Genomic DNA, 24,569 nt, shown 5'->3' with positions numbered 1-24,569 from the left:
TCCGGCAGATCCCCAGTCATTGAACTTAGGGTGCGTGCATGCTCCCGGTCTTTTAAAGAGACAGTGTGCACAGTCCTAAAGTGTCCCCAGCCAATGGCTTGGAGATACTTATTATATAAGGCACCTCACCTGTTTGGAGTGCCTGAGCAAGGTATTCTGTCAATTTCTCTGCACACTTGCTAGTTGTCAAGTCCCCTGTCCTTGTATACCTGCCTGTTCCTGCCGGTATCTGCCTGTTCCTTCCAGTGCCTGACTGTACCCAACAGTACCTGCCAGTGCCAGCCAGCACCTGCTGTGCCTTCCTGTATACCAGCTGTTCCCGTCAGCACCTGCTGTGCCTTCCTGTATACCAGTTGTGCCTGCCAGCACCTGCCATGCCTTCCTGTATACTAGCCATACCTGTCTGCACCTGCCGTGCCTTCCTGTATACCAGCTTAAAGTGGACGAAACCGAACTCATCATCTTCCCTACATCCCACTCAATCCCCCTAACAGACCTATCCATCACAGTAAATCACATCACATTTTCCCCTGCATCACAAGCCCCTACCTCAGTGTAACTTTTAACGCTGACCTTTCCTTGGAACCACACATTCTACCTCTTACCACTGGCTGCCACCTCCAACTCAAGAACATTTAAAGAATCCATCCGTTCCTCAACCCTGAATCAACAAAAATGTTAACACATGCCCTCATCTTTCCGGACTCAACTAATGCAACATCCTTCTCTGTGGTCTCTTCTAACACTCTTGCATCTCTAAAGTCAGTCCTTTACTCTGCTGATTAATCCACCATTAATTACTGCTGACTGATTAATCCACCTTTCCCTTAGCTACTCCTCTGCGTCTTTCCTTTGCCAATACTGTCACTGGATTCCATTTACCCAGTGAATTCAAATCATATCAGTACCAATGTTTCACAAGGCCATTCATAATTTGTCTCGAAAATACATGTCCAAATTAATCTCCCGATACCTCCTGACACGTAATCTCTGGTCTTCCAAAGATCTCATGCTTTCCTCTGTCCTTGTATGTTCATCACCCGACCATCTCCAAGACTTCTCCCAAGCATTTCCCATCCTCTAGAATTCATTGCCTCAACACATCAGGTTGTCTTCCTCCATTGAAATCTTCAGATACAATCAGAAAACTCATCTCCTCAGTTAAGCCTAAAGCCTGCAATAACCCCACTGCCACCACACTACCACCGAATCCCTTAGCCCAGTGTTCCCCAACTCCAGTCCTCAAGGCCCACCAACAGATCATGTTTTCAGGATTTCTTTGGTATTGCACAGGTGATGGAATTATTGCCTGTGCAGGTGATGCAATTATCACCTCTGCGAAACTAAGGAAATCCTAAAAACATGACCAGTTGGTGGGCTTTGAGTACTGGAGTTGGGGAACACTGCCTTAACCAACCTTCTCCTTCCCCAAAATCCATGAAGGCAGGGCCCTCTCCCCTTTCAACCAGTCTGCCTTTGTTAGTTTTTAATATTCTACTTGTATTATATTTATATTATATGAATGTGAATCCTCTTTACATTTATAGAACCCTGAAATTAAATGTTTTTAAAATAATAATAATATTAATAATAATAATAATAATAATAATAATAATAATAATAAATAATAACTTAAGTGAAAACTGTAATAACAAACATAAACCATTTTTATCATATAATTTTATAAAATGATATAGTTTTTGTGAGATTAGAAATGCATTGCTGCCTTCTTTATGAATCACCCAATGATGAGGAAACGCGTCGGGAGGCACGAATTAGGGCTGACTAGCAATTGAGGGTCAGCTGTGGACTGCCCTTGTAAGGGCAGGAGTCATGGGTTCCTAGGGTCAGCCAGTAAAACAAGGTCTGACAGGGTCAACTATTGATAACCATCCGGGCGATTTGAGAAGCTGTGGATAGGACAACCCATGCTACGGGACTGGTGAGCCTGTTCCTTTTTTCACTCTTCACCTTATGAATATACAGTGGTGGCCAAAAGTATTGGCACCCCTGCAATTCTGTTAGATAATACTCAGTTTCTTCCTGAAAATGATTGCAATCACAAATTCTTTGGTATTATTATCTTCATTTAATTTGCTTGCAAGGAAAAAACACAAAAGAGAATGAAGCAAAAATCAAATCATTGATCATTTCACACAAAACTCCAAAAATGGGCAAGACAAAAGTATTGGCACTCTCAGCCTAATACTTGCGAACAACCGCTTCCGGTAACCATCAATGAGTATCTTACAATGCTCTGCTGGAATTGTAGACCATTTTTCTTTGACAAACTGCTCCAGGTCCCTGATATTTGAAGGGTGCCTTCTCCAAACTGCCATTTTGAGATCTCTCCACAGGTGTTCTATGGGATTCAGGTCTGGACTCATTGCTGGCCACCTTAGAAGTCTCCAGTGCTTTCTCTCAAACCATTTTATAGTGCTTTTGGAAGAGTGTTTTGGGTCATTGTCCTGCTGGAAGACCCATGACCTCTGAGGGAGACTCAGCTTTCTCACACTGGGCCCTACATTATGCTGCAAAATTTGTTGGTAGTCTTCAGACTTCATAATGCCTTGCACACGGTCAAGCAGTCCAGTGCCAGAGGCAGCAAAGCAACCCCAAAACATCAGGGAACCTCCGCCATGTTTGACTGTAGGGACCGTGTTCTTTTGTTTGAATGCCTCTTTTTTTTTCCTGTACACTCTATATTGATGCTTTTTGCCAAAAAACTCTACTTTTGTCTCATCTGAGCAGAGAACATTCTTCCAAAACGTTTTAGGCTTTCTCAGGTAAGTTTTGGCAAACTCCAGCCTGGCTTTTTTATGTCTCGGGGTAAGAAGTGGGGTCTTCCTGGGTATCCTACCATACAGTCCCTTTTCATTCAGATGCCGACAGATAGTACGGGTTGACACTGTTGTACCCTCAGACTGCAGGGCAGCTTGAACTTGTTTGGATGTTAGTCGAAGTTCTTTATCCACCATCCGCACAATCTTGCATTGAAATCTCTCGTCAATTTTTCTTTTCCGTCCACATCTAGGGAGGTTAGCCACAGTGCCATGGGCTTTAAACTTCTTGATGACACTGCACACGGAAGATACAGGAACATTCAGGTCTTTGGAGATGGACTTGTAGCCTTGAGATTGCTCATGCTTCCTCACAATTTGGTTTCTCAAGTCCTCAGACAGTTCTTTGGTCTTCTTTCTTTTCTCCATGCTCAATGTGGTACACACAAGGACACAGGACAGAGGTTGAGTCAGCTTTAATCCATGTTAACTGCCTGCAAGTGTGATTTAGTTATTGCCAACACCTGTTAGGTGCCACAGGTAAGTTACAGGTGCTGCTAATTACACGAATTAGAGAAGCATCACATAATTTTTCAAACAGTGCCAATACTTTTGTCCACCCCCTTTTTTAGGTTTGGTGTGGAATTATATCCAATTTGGCTTTAGGACAATTCTATTTGTATTTTTTCATTGAAGACAAATTAAATGAAGATAATAATACCAAAGAATTTGTGATTGCAATCATTTTCAGGAAGAAGCTGAGTATTATCTGACAGTATTGCAGGGGTGCCAATACTTTTGGCCACCACTGTATAGTGTTGTCTCTGAACAGGAGATTGATGTTGGCTAGGTGAAGTAACTGAATAAACGGATATTAATTGTCCTGAAATCGCATAACCACTGTTATCACCTCTCCTATACAGGGATAAGGGCTATTTCTATTATACATGTTTTGTGTGTGTTTTCTACTAATTTTATTGTTTTTTTTTAAATTATAAATTCAAAGTTTTCTTTTAAGTCTGCTGTAAATGCTTCATAACTATATTGATTAGCAGCCTTTCGTCTGGGGCTAATTTTTGGTATCAAAGTATATCTACTGCTTCGATCTCACAGCGCCACTCTTGTCCATGGGTAGTGGTTGGTATTACAGTTAGACTTCCTTAAAGTTAATGAAGATAAGCTTTTATACTGAATACAAGAGCAATATCACTATTTCTAAAATACAGCAAGTATGTTTTTATAATTTCATATTTAGCATAATCTATAGCTGACATACAATGTAAGTTAAAGGAAATTCAGTATAAATATAGCTGCAAAATACATACACCGAGCTAGAATGTGTCACTCTATAGGAAACTGCATTAAAACATCCTATGAAATAATCTCCGGGTCCCGTTCATTTCTCCTTTACTGCTCGTTTCCAAATGTTAAAATGAAAAACATATATTTGTTAAATTGTTCTAAAAATAAGTGTTTAGTGGTTAATCGCTGAATGAGGCAGCAGGAATCTGCTTTCCATCTCTGCAGTTGTAAGAATTTCTTAATAACTTGATATAATAAGCTCAATTAAGTTATTATGGTACAATGAATGCACTAATTGACCTAGTAAAAGCAGATCCGTCAGCTTATATGCTGCCCTATGTAAGAGCAGCAGATTCGGGTCTGTACAAGACAAAGCATGCTGTTCAGTACACAGCTGAATTTGTTGCAGATTGTGACAGAATACAGTGGACTTATAGTTAAAAGCCCCATATGTTTATAAGGAGAGCACCTTCGCCTTCTCCCGCCCCTCTTTATAGTGACTGACATGCCCGTGTACACAACAGTAATTCAAAGACCTAATAAGTGAAGGGCTGTACCCCATTAGATAAATTAGACTCACTACTATGAGTCCACTAAACTTTGTTACTACTCATATTTGCCAAGTGGCACAACATTTTTGTACTATTTTGACTACAAGAATAAAGATAAGTGAATTCAATTTTGTTAAAAATCAGTTTTGTTACAAATTTTCCAAAAATTTTGGATTCCAGTAAATCCAAAATTTTCAGAATTTGATTTGAATTTGCTGGATTTTTGTGAATCCTGGGAGGATCAAATAAAAAAAAATAATACTCGCCTGTTCTAGGTCCTCACTTGACTCTCTTCAACACCTCAGCCTCAACTTCTGGTTCTCCACATGAATCATTCCTATATCCTTTCATTGCTGAGACCCACACAGTCACATGGGAGGCATTACACATCAATGAATCTGTTGTTCTATGTGCTGAAAGGACTAAACACCAGTGCAGAGAACTTGGAGTTGCAAAGAGCTAGGAGATGGCGTAAAGAACCAGGTAAGAACCTAAGACAGGTAGGTATATTACTTTAAACCCATCATTCTGTTTAATATGGTTTTCAGTTTGGAAACACCTCAGAGCATTTTATTGGCATGTGAGGCACATTGAATTGAAATTTATAGGAAATCTGTCAGTAGGATCAACCCTCCCAAGCTGTCTATATAGGCATGTAGGTCTTAGAAAGCTGAATAAAATGGTACCTTGATATCTACGACCAGACGTCTTATTTCAGAGAAATCCATGTTTTTGTTAATATGTAAATGAGCTGGGCCGGACAAACTGTAGATCTCCCTAAATCTGCCTCCAGGGTTTATTTTTACATTAAAGGGGTCTTACCAGTGTGAAGCATGACACTACTGAGAGTCTGCTCTCCTGATCTCACTGCGGAGCTGTGTGTGATTATAACTAACACAGTACAGCAGAGCTGAACCCCGTCTCTTTACAAACACATTTGAAGTTGTCTTCTCAATGAGCTGTCAACTCTACTGTAGTGTGAATACAACTAACACATTAGAGTAGAGCTAATCCTTGTCCCTTTCCCCCACATTGGCTATGTGAGATGGAAGCTTAAAGAGAACCTGACAGCTGATACATGCTGCCCAATCCACAAGTATGAACTAACACAGGTATGTCTGATATTTTGGAAATCATAGCAAATTCCCTTTCACTTTTATTGGACCAAATTGAATATGCCACGTGATTTCAGGGAATTTACCTGAAAAAAAATATTAGCAAATTCTCTCATTTCTAGTAAATACCAGTAGTTATGATATGATTCATGGCCCTTTCCTAGTTTAGTATATGAGGCCCATTGATAATTACCTGAACCGGGAGATGCTTCCATCATCCCACCTATAGAGGTCTGGACATGCACTAGATGAAGACATGGATTCTCGATTCCTTGAGAGTCCAATCCAGAAATCCCCATCAGATTTTCCGGAACCTGAATTTGTGAGATTTTGCAGCATTCTTTCGATGAGTTTTTGCTCTGCTTCACTTTCAATGCTCAGAAGATGGCCTCCTTCCCCTTCACAAACCTCACGTGCCTGATGGTATCCAACCCGCGCTGTCAAGTCTTGGAAATAAGCAATTTTGTAACATGGATGTTTATAATCTGCATAGCAAACCTTCCGACCTGTAAAAAAAAAAATTTAGAATAATTGTGGATCACATTTAACATGTATTTCACTACCACTACGGTAAATATTAGTGTTGAGCGAGCACTAAAATGCTCAGGTGCTCGAAGCTCGGGCCGAGCTCACCGTGATACTCGAGTGCTCGACCTGAGCAACGAGCCCAATGTTAGTCTATGGGAGACCCGAGCATTTTTGCGGCGGCACCCCTGGCAGTCTGTAGAAAGCCTAAAAAGTGCCCAAAACGATAGTGACAGTGCTCAAAAGACATGGGGACAGCATGGGTATCGCCCCAGGAAGCATTTCTGACCCCCAGGTCACTGCTGTCAACAACGTGGTCAGAGGTATTAAGCCACTTTTACGGGCTCACAATAAAACGTTCAAAAACAAAACTGAAACTGTTTTCCTGTGAAATATGTTAAGGAACATCCTTTCCAAAAAAAAAAAAGAGGATTTAGATGAAAAAAAAAGATTTTTCCTGGCCCCTGAGACCTGGGGCTAAGTCTAGCAATTTGAGCAGGGGCAGCACACAGGACTGTAATGCAGTGTTTGCTGGTATAACCACTGCGTCTCCTATACAGCCTGCCTGCCTGATATCTGGGATGGATATTAGTCCTCAGAAGGACTGTTTGTTTGATTTTGCAGGCTTTAGAGACCCTACACTACCTATTTCGCAGTATAAATCTCTCCCTAGCTCAGCAGCACTCTCCCTACACTGTCTGATCTGGAGCGACTGTGTCCAAGATGGCGGCGCCCGGTTTTAAATACTCGAGGTGACGCTGTGTGGCCAGCCAATTACTGTAATGCCCACAACCAACATGGCTGCAGCATTACAGTGACTGGCTGGCAATCCCTGCATGTTCATTGGCTCTGTAAAGAGCGCCAAACATGCAGGGCGGAGACCCGAGCTCCCGCCCAAGTAACCCGGAAATGCTCGGTGCTCGCCGAACATCCCGAGTAGTGAGATGCTCGGGCGAGTACCAAGCAGTGTCGAGCATGCTCGCTCAACACTAGTAAATATTAGTTCTGTATTTTTTTCTTTGCTTTTCCTTGCCCACATTTCACAATTATTTTACGTTGATTCTGTAGTTTGTCTTGGAGCCATTTTAAAAGGCAAAAAGTTAGCATATAATTAATTTCACCATTTTGAGAGAAATGCAAAAAAAAATACAATAAAATAAAATTTTCATCATACAAAAAAATGCTATTTCCCTATTAGACATTGGGGACATCATAAAGGAGAGTTTCTTGCCTGAGACCCCATCTATGATCCGGAGCAGAAAACTGCTAAGTATCAAGATCTGCAATAGGCATCATATAATCCTACTTTTCCTGATCGGTCCCTCATCAATAATGAACAATTTCTGAAGTTTTAGTATGGCTTGATTTATTTCAAAAAAAGTAGAATATGGTTACAAAGAAAGATATCTACTTTCCACCAGAAATAGCACCACTCTTGTATATAAGTTGTGTCTGGCATTGTGGTTTCGCACTATAAACTTCAATATAATATGTTGCAATACCAGAGACAAGGGTGAGGCAATCTCCGGAGAAAAGCTGATAACTTTTTCTAATCTCATGCAACATTGAGATAACGTTAACTTGATGCAGTGTGAGGCCGGGCAATAGAAACTTAAGATTGCCCAAGAAATATAAAAAATGGATAGCTTTGTCCTTTATGAAGCTTCCGTCTCACTCTCCTATGAAGGAAAAGGGTTAATAAGCATATGGCAAAGGTCAGTGATTTCAGAGCTTAACACAAGCCGGCCAAACTTTGATGGGGATGAAGACCTTCAAACAGCAGTGTGTAGATGCTTGCCTGGGTTTATATTCCTTTACTTATTTTCATTTACTCCTTCACGCACTACAATGTACATGTACATCATTGTCCTGGCACCGAAGCTGAGCCATTCATGGCAGGTGTTGGCTGTTTTACACAGCCAGCACATGCCTCCAATATCAGTGGCTGCTAGAATCAGCTTATCAAACAAAAAAAAGTCCTAAACAGCTTCATTGACAGAAAGATTAAAAATGAATAGCCCTCAGAAAATGGTAACATAAACCACATCTTTTTTTTCTACAAAGTTCTGAACTTTCTTTAACCATTAAAGCACACCTGTCAGCAGGATTGTGCTTAGTAAACCACACACACTGTCAGGTGGGCGCCGTTACACCGAATAAAATGATACCTTTGTTGATGAAATCTGTCCAGTGGTTCTTTTATAATCTTTATTTTCAGTTCTGCCATAATGAGCTCTGGGGCGGGAATTTGGGGAGGGGCTGTAACTGGTGAACTCATTATGTATGCCTATCACTGGCAACTGACTGGTCACTGTGCTTTCAGTGACCTGCCTACTATTTTAAATATTGCCTGTGTAATTTCTCTGCCAATATGAAATTTACATTTCCCTAAATGGCCGCCCACGCATACGCATGGGCAGTAGCATCATTTGGTTGCCTAGAAATGCTACTGCGCATGCGTGGGCAACCATTTTGGTGCATGTAAATTTCATATTGGCAGAGAAATTGTATCGGGGTTCAATAGATGTCTAAGACCTGGTGAAGTTGGAACCAAACCTTTCTGAAAATGTAAACTCAATCTCAACTTCTCAGTGTCCCTCCTCCCTGCTGTGATCTCACACTGCTCAGTACAAGCTGCAGCTTGAATACACTTGGACTCATGTGCTTTTTAATTCTATAGCTGTACTTATAAAATAGGAATCCTAATATCAGGATTTTACAGCTATTCTGACCTGATTTTCAAAGTATTTTCCGAGATATCTATGATATAATATGTGCAGTTTGCATTGGTATTGGAAAATCTGGTTTGACAGGTCCACTTTAACTACTGCAAGTTCCAATATTTCTGAAAAAAAATATATAATACTTGCAAGATATGAAAAGTAAGCTGAGAAAGGTGAGAGACCCTATCTACTTCCATTTTATATTCTGATATTTCCCAAATTTAACTATTACTCTTCCTTGAAAAAAAGGGGAGTAGTCATTCTCTTCAGACCCTTTGACAAAGTATTAACATTAATTATCCTCCCGCCATCAATAGGTGCATCATAATTATTATTAACATGTGTGCCATAAAAATCCAACAGTGATGAATGGTAATTATGATGATCATTGGTAAAATGCCAGACTAATGGCTGAGACAGAATGCTTTATATCACCATTAGCTTTTATTCATGGCTGGATTTCTGCCTCTTACTATTTCACTAACAGATCACTAATCACCACAGACAAATGTCTTAGAAATATGGATCCTTTTTATTATATCAAAAATTGTGAATTGTTGTAACTTGGACCAAAATCTGCATATTAATAGATATTGTAAATTTAGGAGGTAAGTATTCATATATTTTTTTACGTGTTTTGCAACATTTGGAAAGTTAAATTTTTCTTTGCTCTTCATCATATTTCTCAAGTTTTTGCAACTTTTTTTTTACTTGTTTTGTGCTGTTTCTGTAGGTTTAGATTTATGTATAAAAAAAGGAGTGTAGTGTCATTAGAATCACTGGTTTTGCTTTTTTATTTGCTGATAGACTAGAAGCTCAGTTGCAGTGTATGACGCTGTGTTGTTTCAGCTATGTTTATTGTGCCAGAACTGAAAACAGCTGATTATTGGGGTGCTGAGTCTTGGGCCCTCACCAGTCTGATATTGATGACCTATCTGTTATATACAATGGGGAAAATAAGTATTTGATACACGACCCATTTTGCAAGTGTAGAGGGGTCTGTAATTTTTATTGTAGATACACTTCAATTGGGAGAGACAGAATCTTAAAAAAAAATCCAGAAGATCACATTGTATGATTTTTACATACTTAATTTGCATTTTATTGCCTGAAATAAGTATTTGATAGAATAGAAAAACAGAACTTAATATTTGGTACAGAAATCTTTGTTTGCAATTACAGAGGTTAGAAGAGAAAGAGAGGATTCAAAAAGATCTAAACAAACTGGAACTGTGGGCAGCAATTAACTGAATGGTTTTTAACAAGGAGAAATGCAAAGACCTACATCTGGGCAAGAAAAATGAAAAAAGCATAAACAGAATGGGAGGAATAGAGCTAAGCAACAGTACATGTGAAAAAGACTTGGGTATACAAATAGACCACAGACTGAAGATGAGTCAACAGTGTGATGCAGCAGCAAAAAAAGCAAACACAGTTCTGGGTTGCATTAACAGACGCATACAGTTTTGATCACGTGAAGTAATTATTTTGCTCTACTCCTCTTTGGTCAGACCTCATCTGGAATACTGTGTCCAGTTCTGGGCAACACATGTTAAAAAAAAACATGAAGAAACTGGAGCAAGTTCAGAGAAGAGCGACCAGAATGGTGACAGGTCTGCAAACAATGTCCTATGAGGAACGATTAGAGGATTTGGGAATGTTTAGTTTGCAAAAGAGAAGATTAAGAGGAGACTTAATAGCTGTCTACAAATATCTCAAGGGCTGTCACACTGTAGAGGGATCATTCTTATTCTCATTTTCACAAAGAAAGACTAGAAGCAATGGGATGAAACTGAATGGGAGAAGATACAGATTAGATATTAGAAAAAACTTTTTGACAGTGAGAGAGATTAACGAGAGGAACAGGCTGCCACAAGAGGTGATGAGTTCTCCTTCCTTCCTTGGAAGTCTTCAAACATGAGGCTAGACAGACATCTGTCTGAAATTGTTTAGTGAATCCTGCACTGAGCATGGGTTTGGACCAGATAAAACTGGAGGTCCCCTCCAAGTCTACCATTCTATGATTCTATGAGGTCAAACGTTTCCTGTAGTTCTTGACCAAGTTTGGACACACTGCAGCAGGGATTTTGGCTCACTTCTCCATACAAATATTCTTCAGATCTTTCTGGATTCGGGGATGTCGCTGGCTATATTGAGTTACAGCTTGCTCCAAAGATTTTCTATTGGATTCAGGTCTGGAGACTAGCTAGGCCACTCCAAGACCTTGAAATGCTTCTTAGGGAGCCACTCCTTAGTTTCCTGGCTGTGTGTTTTGGGTCATTGTCATGTTGGAAGACCCAGTTACGACCCATCTTCAATGCTCTTACTGAGGGAAGGAGGTTATTGGGCTAAATCTCGCCATACATGACCCCATCCATCCTCCCTTCAATACAGTGCAGTTGTCCTGTCCCATTTACAGAAAAGCACCACAAAGTATGATGTTTCCTCCTCCATGATTCACTGTTCGGACGCTGTTCTTGGGGTTGTACTCATCCTTCTTCTTCCTCTAAACATGATGAGTGAAGTTGATACCAAAAAATTCTATTTTGGTCTCATCTGACCACATGACTGTCTCCCATGCCTCCTCTAGATCATTTAGATGGTCATTGGTGGACTTCAAACAGGCCTGGACATGTGCTGGCTGGAGTAGGGCGACTTTGCGTGCCTTGCAAGAATTTAATCCATGACGTTGTAGTGTGCTACTAATGGTAATGTTTGAGACTGTGGTCCTAGCTCTCTTCAGGTCATTGACCAGAAGCCCTAGATTGACAGTCATCTTGCGTTTCTTCCATTTTCTAATAATTGTGCCAACAGTTGTTGCCTTCTCACCAAGCTGCTTGCCTATTGCCCTGTAGCCAACCCCAGCCTTGTGCAGGTCTACAATTTTGTCCCTGGTGTCCTTGGACAGCTCTTTAGTCTTGGCCATGTTGGAGAGGTTGGAGTATGATTGATTGAGTTTGGGAACAGATGTAATTTATTCAGGTAACAAGTTCAAACAGGTGCAATTAATACAGGTAACAAGAGCAGGGTAGGAGGGCATCTTAAAGAAAAACTAACAGGTCTGTGAGAGCCAGAATTCTTGCTCGTTGGTAGGTGATCAGATACTTATTTCATGCAATAAAATGCAATTTTAGTTATTTAAAAATCAAACAATGTGATTTTCTAGTTTTTCTTTTTAGATTCTGTCTCTCACAGGTGAAGTGTACCTACCACAACAATTAATGACCTCTCCATTCTTTGTAGGTGGGAAAACTTGCAAAATTGCCAGTGTATGAAATACTTATTTTCCCCACTGCAGGTCATCAATATTATTAGGCTAGACTACCTGTTTAATGACTGAGGTGAAACTTATTTTTTAAATGGGCTGACAAAGGTTTCTATCTGTAGAAAAGCATGGGTTTGTTGTCATAATCCACCACAAAAACTTAAATCTGCTTACGGTGCATGCTCATCACAGTCTAATGTATTCAGGACCTGTCCCAATTCTCATGCTCTACAATGTTGTCAATTACGTTTTATACTCTTCTTCATCAGCATTCTGCCAGCACTAGAGGTGCTGGAACTTCTATTCCATCACTTCCTAGCCTACACTGTTCCTGCCATTTTCTTACAGCTTAATTGCTTGCCTACCCCAAAACGAACACCTGATTTTCTGTTACGCCCATATATTTTGTTTGATAGGAAAGTAGAAGCAAAGATACAAAGACTTGTCCATACTTCCTGTAATCTGTCACTGTGTCTCAGCAGCCAGAGATGGATTATACTTGAGAATAGGGGTAGAGACACAAAGACACATCCTCTCTTTCTGTAATTTGGACAGGTATCTCGGCAAGTAGAGACAGATAAGATCTGTGAGCAGAAGCAGAGAGACAAAGTTACATCCTTAATTCCTGTAATCTGTATTGGTGTCTCTGCAGGAAGAGACAGGTTACATCTGATGACAGTGGACAGACATTGTCCACTAATGACAAGTTAGGGGATGTGTATACATACAATTTGCAATTGTAAAAGTTTTCTTCTGATTTAGATTCTCAGTAGATTCTGATACTGTACAATATGCACAGTGACAGTGCGCTCCCTTGCTGATTATGATCGGAAGCAATGAGCTGGCAAAAGAGCGCACTGTCAGTGCAGAGACCAGCTCTGCCCCCACAAGTGCTAATTTAAATCAAAGAAAAACTTTTACAATTGCAAATTGATTGAAGACAGCTGGGATGAAAGTACTGGAGAGCTAGTGACAGAATCTACTTATAGAATCTACTGAGAAAAAGCCGGAATTGACAACCGACGTATGATCAGTAGAGTATGGACTCGATCAGTCATTGATGACCCTTCAATTTAAGGAAGGGGCAGAGGCGGCAGCAGTCACCGCAGCCTCTGCTCCTTATTATTATTATTTATTATTATTATAACACCATTTATTCCATGGTGCTTTACCTGTGAAAAGTGGTATACATAATAAAATAAAAAGTATAATAATCTTGACCAAAACGAGTCACTGACTGGTACAGGAGGAGAGAGGACCCTGCCTGTGAGGACTCAAAATCTACAAGGGATGGGTGAGGATACAGTAGGTGAGGGTACAGCTGGTCATTTGACTATCCCAGCATGCACTGGGATTATCAAACAAAGCATAATCAAGGGAAGTAGGAAAAAAATAAATATGTATAATATAATCGGCTAAGCGTGTCTCTGTCTGAAGCCTTTATAGACTGCGCATGCGTGACGCGCAGTCTGGCTCCAGACAGAAGACCACATCCAGCCGTTACAGGTAAGAGGAGTGTATGGCGCCGAAGATCGCAGTATGCGTAGACACTGAACGCATACCGCAATCTCCGGCGCCATACTTACATACTTACCTGACCAGGAAGAGAGTTGCCTCGTCGCTTCTCTCTTCGCCGGAGACCGGGGCAGGAGTGAGGCGTCAGATGGCACATGCGCATAGCGGTATCCGGCACCATTTTACTGAAGACACATTTGCAGTGTGTCTTCAGCAATATGGCACTGAACAGCGCGGTGCTCCGGCGCCGCACTCCTCTCCTGGCCTCTGACAGAACAGGACATAGAAGCGCTGGAGCACAGAGAAGAAAGGTGAGTATAAGTGTTAATTTTTTTGTATGTGTGTACAGCGTGAAAGGGATGAGGGGGCCACACATACCAGGATTGTGGGGTGAGGGGACCATGAATACCAGGATTGGGGGGTGAGCGGACCACGCATACCAGGATTGTGGCGTGAGGGGATCATGCATACCAGGATTGGGGGGAGTGAGGGGACCATGCATACCAGGATTGGGGGATGAGGGGACCATGCATACAGGATTGTGGGGTGAGGGTACCATGCATACCAGGATTTTGGGGTGAGGGGATCATGCATACCAGGATTGGTGGATGAGGGGTACCACACATACCATTATTTGGGGGATGAAGGACCATGCATACCAGGATTGAGGGGTGAGGGGTGCCATGCATACCTGAATAGGGATTAGGGGTACCATGCATACCAGGATGGGGGTGAGGGGTGCCATACATACCAGGATGTGCATGAGGGGCCCATGCATACCAGGATGAGGGGTACCATGTATACCAGGATTGGGGATGAGGGGCCCATGCATACCAGGATAGGGATGAGGAGTGCCATGCATACCAGGATGGGGGTGAGGGAGCCATGCATACCAGGATTGGGGATGACGGAGCCATGCATACCAGGATTGGGGATGAGGGGTACCTTGCATACCAGGATGGGGGTGAGGGAGCCATGCATACCAGGATTGGGGATGACAGAGCCATGCATACCAGGATTGGGGATGAGGGGTACCATGCATACCAGGATTGGGGATGAGTGGTGCCATGCATAACAGGATTGGGGATGAGGGGTACCATGTATACCAAGATTGTGGATGAGGGGGCCATGCATACCAGGATTGGGGATGAGGGAACCATGCATACTAGGATTGGGTATGAGGGGTGCCATTTGGGGATGATGGGTGCCATGCATACCAGGATTGGGGATGAGGGGTGCCACGCATACCAGGATTGGGGATGAGGGAGCCATGCATACCAGAATTGGGGATGAGGGAGCCATGCATACCAGGATTGGGGATGACGGAGCCATGCATACCAGGATTGGGGATGAGGGGTACCTTGCATACCAGGATGGGGGTGAGGGAGCCATGCATACCAGGATTGGGGATGACAGAGCCATGCATACCAGGATTGGGGATGAGGGGTACCATGCATACCAGGATTGGGGATGAGTGGTGCCATGCATAACAGGATTGGGGATGAGGGGTACCATGTATACCAGGATTGTGGATGAGGGGGCCATGCATACCAGGATTGGGGATGAGGGAACCATGCATACTAGGATTGGGTATGAGGGGTGCCATTTGGGGATGATGGGTGCCATGCATACCAGGATTGGGGATGAGGGGTGCCACGCATACCAGGATTGGGGATGAGGGAGCCATGCATACCAGAATTGGGGATGAGGGAGCCATGCATACCAGGATTGGGGATGAGGGGTGGCATGCTTAACAGGATTGGGGATGAGGGGTGCCATGCATACCAGGATTGGGGATGAGGGGTGCCATGCATAACGGGAATGGGGATGATGGGTGCCATGCATACCGGGATTATGGATAAGGGGTGCCATGCATACCGGGATTGGGGATGAGGGGTACCATGCATACCGGGATTGGGGATGAGGGGTGCCATGCATACCGTGATTGGGGATGAGGGGTGCCATGCATATCAGGATTGAGGGTGTGGGATGCCATGCATACCAGGATGTGGGTGAGGGGCCCATGCATACCAGGATGAGGGATACCATGCATACCAGGATTGGGGATGAGGAGTGACACGCATACCAGGATTGGGGTTGAGGGGTGCCACGCATACCAGGATTGGGGTTGAGGGGTGCCATGCATACCAGCATTGGGGGTGAGGGGTGCCATGCATACCAGGATTGGGGGTGAGGGGTGCCATGCATACCAGGATTGGGGCTGAGGGGTGCCATGCATACTAGGATTGGGGGTGAGGCGTGCCATGCATACTAGGATTGGGGGTGAGGGGTGCCATGCATACCAGGATAGGGATGAGGGGTGCCATGCATACCAGGATGGGGATGAGGGGTGCCATGCATACCAGGATAGGATGGAGGGGACAGGAGGGGGGCAGCACAAATACCAGGATGGGGGCAGCACAAACCAGCCTGGGAGACCATATACCAATAAAAATGCTTGCCACCCGGTCATAGAACGGGTTCAATAGCTAGTATAAAAATAAAGAGAGTAGAGTGGGGACGGTGGTGAATTTTTAATTAAAGTGTATTACAAAAAACATTAGATTATTACATTAAATAGATAGGCATTTAGGATTAAAATAGGTTCTTCTTTCAGACCTCTCCTTTATGTATTTGTTACAGATATTTCTGCACCAAAAAAGTGTCTCTTGGCAAGAAAAACCCTGCGCATAAAATGTGATTTATTGTTTTTTGCTGCATTTTTTGTGTGTTTTTTATGTGTTGTTCCCATTTATAATAAAAGGTGAAAAATGCTGCAAAAACGTTGATAGAGTTGACATACTGCAGATTTGAAACTGATTGAAATTGGCAAATAAGAAATAAGCAGCATGTGAATGAGATTCCAGAAATCTCAATGACTTTGTTGGGATTGTAAAATGCTGCATTTTTCACGACATTAAAAAAATGCAAGAAAAATGTGATGTGTGAACATCACTTTACACAAAAAGGAGACCACTAATGGACTGGAAACTTGTAAATGATTATTTGGGAATAAGACAACTTAAATTTCATATAAATTGATTTGCAGATTTTCCATTTCTGTGTTTTCACTTACACTGAGCATTTACATTTGTCTGCTGCCCTACATTGAGAAATGTACAGTAAAATGTAACATAAAATATAATAGGATATCTGGTATCTGATATGTTGTAACGGTTCGCATTATTTTCGGTGCAGCACTTTCATTGAGGCTTACATGAAGTGCACAGCGCACCTTCTTCAGGCCTGTTTAAAGATTTCATGCCTCATTTATATAAACCTCAATTATGGAAATAGCGGTGATGAAAAATTAAAGTTGAGCTTTTTTTTTTTCGCTTTTACATTAAAGATCATTGTCCGTCCGTGCATAACATTTCTTTACTGTCAGAATTACTTTAGCCAATAAAGCAAGAAAAGATCTCTAGTGTCTTATCAAATATAAATGGTTTCGCTTCTGGAAGTACACCAAACCACTATGTGGTCTAGAGAGAAATACACTGCAAAATGAGATCTGAAAACAATGGAAGCCGTCTAACGCTGCGCAAATCAATTAGAATAATACAGTTCCTTGTGGAAATCCAATTCACTGCAGCACCGACACACTGATAATTCGGTTATACTCTGTGCCAAATACGCATGGACATGGCTTCACATCTACTTGACGTAGTATTTAAAAGGTAATGCCATAATGATGGTGGCAAAAAAAATTGTATCACTGTATGGATGGCAGCCTATGATTTTCCATTATGTTAAAGGGGCTATCTGCTTTATTAATCTGATTTTATAATTAACTATTAGGCAAATCTAAGGAAAATGAGTAGTGTCTCAAAAATCAACAGTAAGTAAACTTAAACATGCCTGGGATACATCTTTAAGAGTCTGGCTATCCTTAATGAGACTAGCAAAGTATGGACTTTTATTGGCAATGCTCCATGGGAAAAACATGCAAATGAAAAATCTCCCGAATATATAGAAAACTAGAGTGCTAGTGCCACCTAGTGGAGGCAGCTGCCCTACAAGGCAAAGTCCAAACCATTGCAACTTGGCTGTCTGTTTAGCTTGGAAAATATCACTAGTCATATTGCAGGGCTGTTATTAGGAAATATTATCATATACCCGTGCAGTCATTTTCCTCTTTCCTTCCATCTTATTTATGTCTATAAGGGCAGCTTATTAATTTCAATGGGAACTGTGTAATTATTCATTTTTCCTACGGTGGCAGACTAACAAAGTTAAAGGGAACAAGTCAGTAGATACTTGTTGCCCAAACCCTTGGAGGCATGAATCAGAGCCTGGCTGTCAGGGGTGTAACTACAATAGGTGCAAGAGTTGCAATCGCACCCGAACCGTGGCGCTTAAAGGGTCCAAAAAGTCCCTTTGGCCTATATAAAAAGACTGATACTATGAGAGACTTGCAATAATTGGGGGCTCCATTTGGAGCTTTTGCATTGGAGCCCATGAGCTTCAATTACACCGCTGCTGGTCACACTATTGCAGTCAGGTATGTTTTACTCTGCTAGAGGAGTTTCCGAAAAAATATAGTTTGAAGATGCAGGGACCATAGGCAAAGACCAGATTAGGCTAGCCCTGCCACCAGCCGGCTGTTCCCTGCAATGCACTAGGTGATTGAAAGTGTCACGCAAGGTGTGGGAAAGACTAAGAGCAACACAAAGGGAAGAGGGGGAGGAAGCCCAAACACTAGGGAAAGGGGGAGTGGAGACCCTAAAGGCAGATCTAATATCACCCTGTCTACCCTACCGTACCTATATAGGTTCCACACCTATCGCCAAGCAGGACCCTAAGCCCTGAATGTCCCTAGAGCTTGGCCTTAGATAGGGAGGGGAAGGGGTGAGCAGTGATCAGACCCCACTACAAACTAAAGAAAACAAGGTAGACAAACAAAGGGGATAAATTTAGCTTGAGCAGACACCAGAGGAGTAACGCCAACTGTCCTCCAAGGGCATCAGAGAAGAAGCTAGGTGACTGCTAGTGCTCCAAGCCAGCACAAACGTTCATAGAAGTATCACCGGTGATTCCCTGGAGCAAACTGAGTGTTTTAACTCCCAGGCAAGGGTGTGTCAATCAGCAGCAGGAGGGAGGTCACTGCTGGTTCCTAAAGGAATAAGGATTAAGAAGGCATCTGTAATGCCAAGCGCAGTGACCTTCTACAGCCATATCCAGAGCAACTGTCTATTACACCTGACACATCCATGACAGAAAGGTCTCCTTCCGCGTTACATCCATACATGAGAGAAACCCATCAATAATCTGGAGCGGTAAGGGGAGAAGCCAGCTATGGGCAGTACTAGACAAATCTTGTCTCGTCCAATGGTTCCCGGCCAGATCTTCACAGAATATTGTCTTGGAAACATCTTGGTATTTCAGTGTAAAACATATCTAATTGCAAGCCAGGTTCTGATCCATGCTACCTGTGGTTTGGGTAGCATGAAAGAGATGACAGGTTCCCTTTAAACACTTTGTTTAAAAACAATCACAATTCATCCATAGCCATTCGCAGTGCCCTGCCTGTCCTCCACTGGCTGCTTGGGCCTCATACCAGTCTCCTATTCATATTTTTTTTTGTTGCTTCTGGTCTTGATGTGCCTTTTGACATCATGATGTAAGAACGCTTGTTAAGGTTTAGCCGTCGCTATAATCAGGGCTCATTCAATTAGCAAAGAATAAATTTCACATGAATCAAATATTCTGGATGATTTTAAGTGAATCTGCTAAATTAAAATTCACTCATCTATAATGATCTGCATGAGCTTATTTGGAAGTCCATTGAGCTGTAGGTTGGATTGCTGTTAAAGGGAAAAAAAAAACTCTTTAAATCTTTTTCCTTAGCGAGTGTGCCTTGAGTGTAAGTGCAAACGGAAGTAAGTGTGTGACTTGTTTTGCAGTAACTTGGATTCAGGGAGTTTGGAAGGGAGGAATTTGGACTGAATTGCTGTCTGTATTTTATTAATTCTTTACATTTCTTTTTACTTAACATTTCTGTCTAGTGAAATCGCCATTAGGAAACGAGCTCCATTATTGACAATGCTATCCAGTGTACATCTTGCCACATGTATGCAATCCTTGAACAGCCAGTCGTTTGTGCATACTGCTGTGCGAGATGTGTGCACACTGTGCGTTTGGAAGCCCAGGTACTGAATCTAAATGAGCAGCTGGCAACACTGAGATCCATTGACAATATGGAAAGGAGTCTGCTGTTCACTGAGCAGCTGCTCACTGGGGTAGATGTGGGGGAGGGTGGTAGTAGGGAGCTGCAGGATAGTGAGGCAGCTATCTGGGTGACAGTTAGAAGGAGGGGTAGAGGGGAGAGTGCCAGGGAGACTAGTCCTGATCTGGCACACCCCAATAAGTTTGCAAAGTTGGCACATGAGGGGGGTGTCGGTACAGGGGTAGCACTGCTGCAGCAAGGCATGTCCTCTGAAAGCCGGAGGAGTGTCAGCTCCAGTAAGGGGGAAAATAGAGCAGGGCAGGCCAGGCAGGTGCTGGTAGTGGGGGACTCAATTATTAGGAGAACAGATAGGGCAATCTGTCTCAAAGACAGAGATCGTCGAACAGTGTGCTGCCTACCTTGCGCTCTAGTCCGGCACATCGCTGATCGGGTTGACAGATTACTGGGAGGAGCTGGTGAGGACTAGTGTTGAGCCACCCCCGTAGTGTTCGAGTTCGGTTCGGTTCGTCGAACACCCGTGTGTTCGCCGAACTGTTCGTCGAACTGTTCGTCGAACACCTTCGAACACCGTTAAAACCAATGGCAGGCAAACAAAAACACATAGAAACACATAGAAAACACCTTCAAAGGTGTCCAAAAGCTGACAAACTGCTCAGAAGACATAACTAACACATGGAAAAGTGACAAGTACATATAGTCATGCGAAAATAAAAGAGGTGGAGGAGTAAAAGGAGGGGGAGACACAGATATAGGCATGTCATGCCCTTCTAAAATCCAAAAAGTGAGAAGCCGACACGGCCAGTCCGCTCCTGCCCGTGCCACCTCCGTGTCGCCGGGTTTGTGCCAGAGCCGCGGTGAACCCTGATGGGCAGCCCCCCTCTCCCAATACTGGTGCCTGTCCGCTGGTGGGTCGAGCGAGCCCCCCTGTGGTGGAGGCAGCTCTAAGCTTTTTAATTTAAATTGTCTCTCTAATTTGAATGAATACACTTTAAATCCATTTACAAGGATCTATTGGAGGGCAAGTCTCATGCCAGCAGCCGCGTAATTCCAGCTCCAGTAGCGTCCACTAAAGCTGCTGCAGTTAAAAAGCTTTTATAAGGATCGAGCTCGGCTGTCCACCGCAAGGCATCCTACTGCCAGTCCCAGCCCCTATGCCTTGGGGTGCCTCCTGATGCTCTTCACTAAGTATCCCGTGGTCCCGAAGCATTTCCTTTGAAAAAATTAAGTGTCCAAACTACAGGTGGTGTAGCTTGCTTAACAGCCGGGATAATCCGCTGACTAGCAGACACTGCTACTAGGCACAAAGTATTTCCTGGGCTAGATGCAGTTAAAAATTTGTAATTAGATACTCTCGTTGGATGCTGAGAAAGCATTCCATAGAGTCTCCTGGCACGCCATATATGATTCTCTTAAAAAGCTTGGGGTAGGGGTCTAGGGGACCCTTTTATAGCCAAAATCACGGCCCTGTATCGCAATACGTCACCTAGGCTGAAGATAAATGGAACTGTAGCACCCTGAGGGCTCGGTTGCTACAGAGGTATTGCACCTCACCCAGAGGTGTGATATCTCACTCTCAGGTAAGGATGTAGTGTGGATCAGGACCCGACACCTGCATGCATTACACCACATTGCCGTGGGGCAGGACGACCAATATGCCCCTGAGATGGGCACGACAGTCCCTGTCCCTGGCTGGAGTGGGGGGAGGGAACACTGAGGAAGGGGAACCCTGTAGTGCAGGAGCAGGGAGGAAGCAGTTCCTGGGTGCATTGAGAAGGGAGTATAAAAGGTGGGCACCATCTTAGTTCAGTGCAGAGAAGTCTGAGCAGAAGTGGCAGGGAGCAGGGGCTCTGCATGAGCTCTGCTCCGGAGGCGGGCCTAGTAACAGAGGCCCAGGCCTGGAAGAGGGAGAAGGAAGGAAGAGGAGCGGAGAAGGCTCCAGGAACGAGGAATGAAGGGATCCCAGGGGTGCGGAAGGGCGAGTCGCCACCGCACGCCCGAATCCACCTGCGTGGAGGGGTCAGGCCAAAGGGGGAGACCGGTCCCCGAACTAGTGGAGGCAGGAAACGACCCTCAGCTAGAAACCGGAGGCTCTGACATTTTATGTGGCGCAGCCCCTCGCTACACCCGCTAGGAAGGCACCACATAGGGTCAGGGAAACTGGCGCCAAGTTTACCAAGAGGAGGCCCGAGGCAGCCGGACAGAAGTGTTGGTAAGAAAGGCCATACAAAGGACACACAAAGGGGGTCCTGTGAAGTGCTCCAAAGTTATCTGGGAGTTGTCTGAGCCCCTCACCTGGTGAGCACAGTACGACGTGGGCAGCCGTTACCTGCAGACATGGTCTGGATAATAAGAACTGTGAGTAAAGGCCCTGAACTGCATCACTGACTCCGTGTCGTTACTGTTATGATCTGCTACCAAAGCTAAGGAAAGAGAGGAGATCTGTCCCTACTATAGGACTCAGCTGAATCCCTACGATGTAACAGGGAACCTGATCCTGCGATCAGACCTGCTAAAGTCCTAATCTAGTCTGTACGGAGACCTATAGATGTGGGGAGGGAATCCCTACAAGTACTAAGGACTGGGAGGAATATGGGACACCTCCTAACAGAAATAGTAGCAGACAGACGAACAAACAAAATAGATAGAACATAGAGGTCCGTAGACCAAGCAAACTAACAGAGCTAGATACAGAGCACAGGCTAGCCAGAAAGTAGATATACAATGAAGTCCAGCAAAGCCAGAAGGGCGGAGCAGGATTAAATAGGCCAACAAGGTCATGTGACCAGCAAAGGAAAAAAAAACTAACAGCAAGGTTCTAACAGTACCCCCCCTTCTAAGAGGATCCTCCGGATCCCCTAGGACCAGGCTTATCAGGAAATCTCCTGTGAAACGCTCTGATAAGTCTAGACGCGGAAACATCATCTGACCTCACCCAAGAGTTATCCTCGGGTCCGAAACCTTTCCAGGCCACAAGATACTGCAAACTACCTCTATACCGTCTAGAGTCAAGGATGCGAGAAATTTCATATTCCCCGTCCTCCACCACCGGAGGAACAGAGGCAGAGGCGTCACCATCCGACACAACAGCTTTTTTTTAACAGAGAGACATGAAAGACCGGATTAATTCTCCAGAAGGTAGGAACCTCCAACCTAACAGCAGATTGGTTGACAACCTGAAGCACCTTAAAGGGCCCTACAAACTTGGGACCCAATTTCTTAGAAGGAATCCTCAACCGCAGATTCCTAGAGGACAACCAAACCATGTCACCAACAGCGAACAAAACCTCCTGTCGTTTCCTATGAAAGTAGTCTTTAGATTTTCTGTTGGCCTCCTGAAGATTACCACGCACATCCGTCCAAACTCTTTCCAAATCACCGGAAAAATTCTCCTCCTCAGGCACGGCAGATCCCAACTTGGAGAACGACCCAACGACGGATGTCTCCCAGAACAACAAAAAAAAGGCGAACAACCAGCAGAAGAAGATGTATGATTGTTCAGAGCAAATTCGGCAAGTGGCAGAAACTCAGACCACCCCTCTTGATTGTCTGCCACAAAACAACGCAAGAACTGCTCAACATCCTGGTTTTTCCTTTCTGTCTGGCCATTAGATTCAGGATGATATCCGGACGAAAACGACAAATGAATTCCCAACCTGTCACAAAAGGCACGCCAAAAACGAGCCACGAACTGAGGACCCCTATCAGAAACAATGTCAGTAGGAACGCCATGAAGTCTGACAATTTCCTTGACAAAGGCCTTAGCGAGAGTTTTAGCGCAGGGCAGTTTGACGAAGGGAACCAAGTGACACATCTTGCTAAAACGGTCCACGACCACCCAGATGACAGTAAAACCCTCAGAGGGGGGAAGGTCAGTTATAAAGTCCATAGCCAAATGTGTCCAAGGAGCACTGGGGACCTCCAAAGGACAAAGTAACCCCGCAGCAGGAGTATGTGAGGACTTAGATCTAGCACATATAGTACATTGGCGCACCCACTTAATGACTTCCTTCTGCCATCCAGGCCACCAAAAACTGCGACCCACCAGTCTCTTGGTCTCAGAGATTCCGGGATGACCTGCCAACCGAGATTCGTGACACTCAACAAACAAATCTCTCCTAAAGGTCCCAGGCACAAACAACCTCCCATGAGGAGTGTTAGATGGGGCATTCTCCTGAGCTTTAAGAATCTCATCTTCCAAAACGGAGTCTAAAGCAGCTATCACAACACCTTCTTGTAAAATGTTTTCCTCTTTCTCAGCACCGACTATGGGAGAAAAACTGCGAGACAAGGCATCCGCCTTAACATTCTTAGTACCAGGGATGTAAGTAACGGAGAAATTAAACCGCGAGAAAAACAGTGCCCACCTAGCCTGACGGGCATTCAGGCGCTTGGCAGCATCAAGATATATCAGATTTTTATGATCCGTAAGAACCTGAACGGGAAATTCCGCACCTTCCAAGAAGTGGCGCCAGTGTTCAAATGCGAGTTTAATAGCCAATAATTCCCGATTACCAATATCGTAATTCAATTCAGTCTCCGAAAATTTTTTTGAAAAAAAGGCACAGGGATGTAATCCATCCCCGTTATCCTGAGACAATACTGCGCC

The 24,569-nt window shown here is 43.6% G+C and overlaps 1 protein-coding gene across 2 annotated transcripts in view; it reads right to left on the bottom strand.

Annotated features, from left to right (window-relative positions):
• The window catches only part of CHODL (chondrolectin), a 161,964-nt gene that overhangs the window by 25,989 nt on the left and 111,406 nt on the right, over positions 1 to 24,569 (bottom strand). For both annotated transcript variants that reach the window (XM_073670814.1, XM_073670813.1), the window contains exon 2: positions 5,942 to 6,254. In XM_073670814.1, the coding sequence (XP_073526915.1) occupies positions 5,942 to 6,254 (313 nt within the window). The remainder of the gene's footprint in view (positions 1 to 5,941; positions 6,255 to 24,569) is intronic.

The sequence above is a fragment of the Phyllobates terribilis genome, unplaced genomic scaffold, assembly GCF_046119375.1.
Source record: "Phyllobates terribilis strain yellow unplaced genomic scaffold, ASM4611937v1 Scaffold_2__4_contigs__length_985480577, whole genome shotgun sequence".
NCBI lineage: Eukaryota > Metazoa > Chordata > Amphibia > Anura > Dendrobatidae > Phyllobates > Phyllobates terribilis.
This window is presented reverse-complemented; position numbering and strand designations above follow the sequence as displayed.